Source organism: Egretta garzetta, unplaced genomic scaffold (assembly GCF_000687185.1).
Source record: "Egretta garzetta isolate BGI_Z169 unplaced genomic scaffold, ASM68718v1 scaffold1233, whole genome shotgun sequence".
Lineage (NCBI taxonomy): Eukaryota > Metazoa > Chordata > Aves > Pelecaniformes > Ardeidae > Egretta > Egretta garzetta.
Window position 1 is genome coordinate 46,278 of NW_009259213.1, and position 2,686 is coordinate 48,963.

General features: G+C 62.0%; 1 protein-coding gene across 1 annotated transcript in view; it reads right to left on the reverse strand.

Annotated features, from left to right (window-relative positions):
- Positions 1-2,686, reverse strand: part of LOC104123567 (dynein heavy chain 17, axonemal) — a 26,789-nt gene that overhangs the window by 4,157 nt on the left and 19,946 nt on the right. Inside the window, 7 exon segments of the mRNA XM_035891417.1 lie at positions 61-195; positions 197-381; positions 1,056-1,229; positions 1,348-1,630; positions 1,751-1,899; positions 2,015-2,142; positions 2,421-2,553. Coding sequence (XP_035747310.1) covers positions 61-195; positions 197-381; positions 1,056-1,229; positions 1,348-1,630; positions 1,751-1,899; positions 2,015-2,142; positions 2,421-2,553 — 1,187 coding nt within the window.

A 2,686-nucleotide genomic window follows, 5' to 3' on the forward strand; every position in this document is an offset into this window, starting at 1 on the left:
GGACTGCCGGGCAGAGGGTCATCCAGCCCCCATGGTGGGGGCCGCCAGCTGAGCACCTACCAGTGCCCATGGTCCATGTGCTGCCGGATGAGCGTGTGCGGTGCCACGGTGCCGTACTTGTCCACCTCCGGCATGTTCATGTCATCGATGAAGTAGATAAGCCTCTTGGTCCCGGGCGGGCCGTAGTTCCTCCCCGTAGAAGTTAAAAGGCACAAACTGCACGAGGTATTCGTCTGCGCTGAGCGCTTCGAGCTTGTCCCGCATCAGGACTGATTTTCCCGTCCCTGCATTCCCCACGAGCATCACCGGCCGCTGCTTCTCCATCAGCAGGTCCATGAAGTAGCGCACGCGAATGGTCTCCGTTGTGTGCACCATGGAGGCCTGGGGAAACAGCGCCGTCAGCCCCCGGAGCTCGCCGCTCGCTACCGGAGCTGACGTGTGCAGGCGGAGGCAGGATTGCCCGTTAGGGCGGCGGGCGGCGCGCCGGGAGCCTGGCGTTCCTGGCGATGCCAGCTGGTCCGACGGAAGAGGCTCTCTCTCCGCACAAACCCAGGCCCTCTCTAAAGCAAAAGGCCTCAGGTGCTCGGTTATTCTAAAGGCTTTCTGACCCAAAATAGGAGCTGTCAGAAGAACGAGTGATTGAAACAGAACAGCGCGGCGCAGCTCCCGAAACTGCCCCTATGTCTGCTCAGCCGAGGAGCCAGCCAAACTCGGCCGCGGCAGCGCTCCCTCTCCCTGACATATCTGACCCCCCCCGCCAAGGACAGCATTTCAAAGGACAGGCCAATAAAGTTTTAAAGCACCTTTGTGCATTCAAGCAATAGCGGTGATTATTTCCCGAGCAGCAGCGGTGCCACGGGCAGCCCTGGCTGGGGGTCCCGCGGGGCCGGGCACGACCGGGCCAGACACGGGTTTTGCCTTTGCAGCCGCACGGCAGCGCCAGCCCGACTCCCGGCGCTGCTCCGGGCACGGGCTCTGGGCCAGCCGTGCCGGGGGGAAGCCCATGGAGAAATCAAAAATCACCCGCACGGACAGGGAGAGCTTGCAGGAAACACCTGTAAGGGGACTTCGGGATCCAGCTTGAATTTCGGCACTTTCTCAGTCCAGGGCATGAATTTCTTCGTTTCCGGATCGATGTAGTAGTCAAAAATCGTCCCCTGAGAAGGAAACTTGACGGTTTTAAACTCGTTGACCCACCACTTGCTGAACTCCAGGCGGTAATCCACGAGCTGGGAGGAACCAAGGCGAGGAAGGCTCAGAACACGGCCGGTGCTGCTGCGTTGGGGTTTCCCAAGGGAAGCAGCCGGGATGCAGCCGGGCAGGGGGTGCTGAGTCCCGCAGACGTACCTGGTCCTGGAACAGGGCCCCGCCGAAGGCCCAGGCACAGGCGAAGACGAAGTAGAGCTCGTAGAGCTCCCGGGGGGAGTCCGGTGGGGCGGTCTGCGGCGTCAGGAGGCACTCCAGCAGGTACAGCACCGTCTGGGTCACCGTGATATCAGGGACCGGTGTGATCTTCTTGAACCCAGACTTGAGCTTCTCCAGGCACACCGGCAGGTACTTGTCAAAGAGGATCATCAAATTGGCCTTCTCGGACTGCACCGTCCTTGCCTCGATCCAGCTGGTGACAACGCTGCGGAAGGGATGGGCAACGCTGCAGGCGAGCACGGGGGGGGCAGCGCCCATCCCGTCCCATCCCATTCCATCCCATTCCATCCCATCCTGTCAGGGAGGTTCCCATCCCCGGGCTCACGGGTTCCAGCCCAGGTCCGTGGGGTTGATGTAGAGGATTCCCGCTCGGGACACAGTCGCCGGGGTGGCGGTCCGCAGGTGGCTGATCTCAAAAAGGAGCCGCATGGTGGGGTTGAGGGGGATGCGCTCGTTGCTGGCCAAGGTGAGAACCTGGGGGAAGTGGCCCGTCGTGGGGAGGTGCCCTGATCCTGGGCCCAGGCATGAGCACAAGCTGATTACCCCGAGTTAACGAGCGAGCAAAGCTCCGGGGCGTGATGGCACCGACCTTATTGTCATCCATGACCGTGTTCAGGGACTCGATCCACATGGGGTCAATATCTCCATCGAGGATGATCCACTTGGGCCCCTTATGTGTGATGTTGGCCAGGTCACGCATCGCTGAAGAAAACAGACCTGCCCCACAGGGAGACACGTGGGTTTGGCCTCTCCACGCACGGCACGTTTGGCGGGGGGAACCGCAGGACCGGGTGCTTCCCAAAACGCGCTCCTCCTCCCTCACGCTCCAGTACAAAGCCCCAAGGAAAGGTCTTCCCATTCCACCACCACGTCACAAAGTGCTTACAGAGACGCGTTTTAGGGAGGTATCTGCCCCCGCGCCAGCCGCTGCTGAAGGACGGTTTGTGCCAGTTCCCGCCCGGTTAAGCGGCTGCACGCAAGCGTTGGTGCCTCACCATCCTTCCACTCCCGCGTGGACGGGTGGATGACCCCGAACAGCTCGTTGCAGGTCACAGCCTTTGGGTCGAGGTCCACGGTGACCGGCTTCCTCTTCATGCTTTGGTATGTCTTTTTGAGCGACCTCAGCACCTGGGGGGGGAACCGTGTGGCCGCTGCTCTTCGGAGGGTGTCGGCAGCCCTTGCCCGCAGCCGGGGGTGCAAAGCCTTGCTCCCGCGCGCCGCAAAGCACCCAGGCTCTGGACCTCCTCTGCAGCGCTGGCTC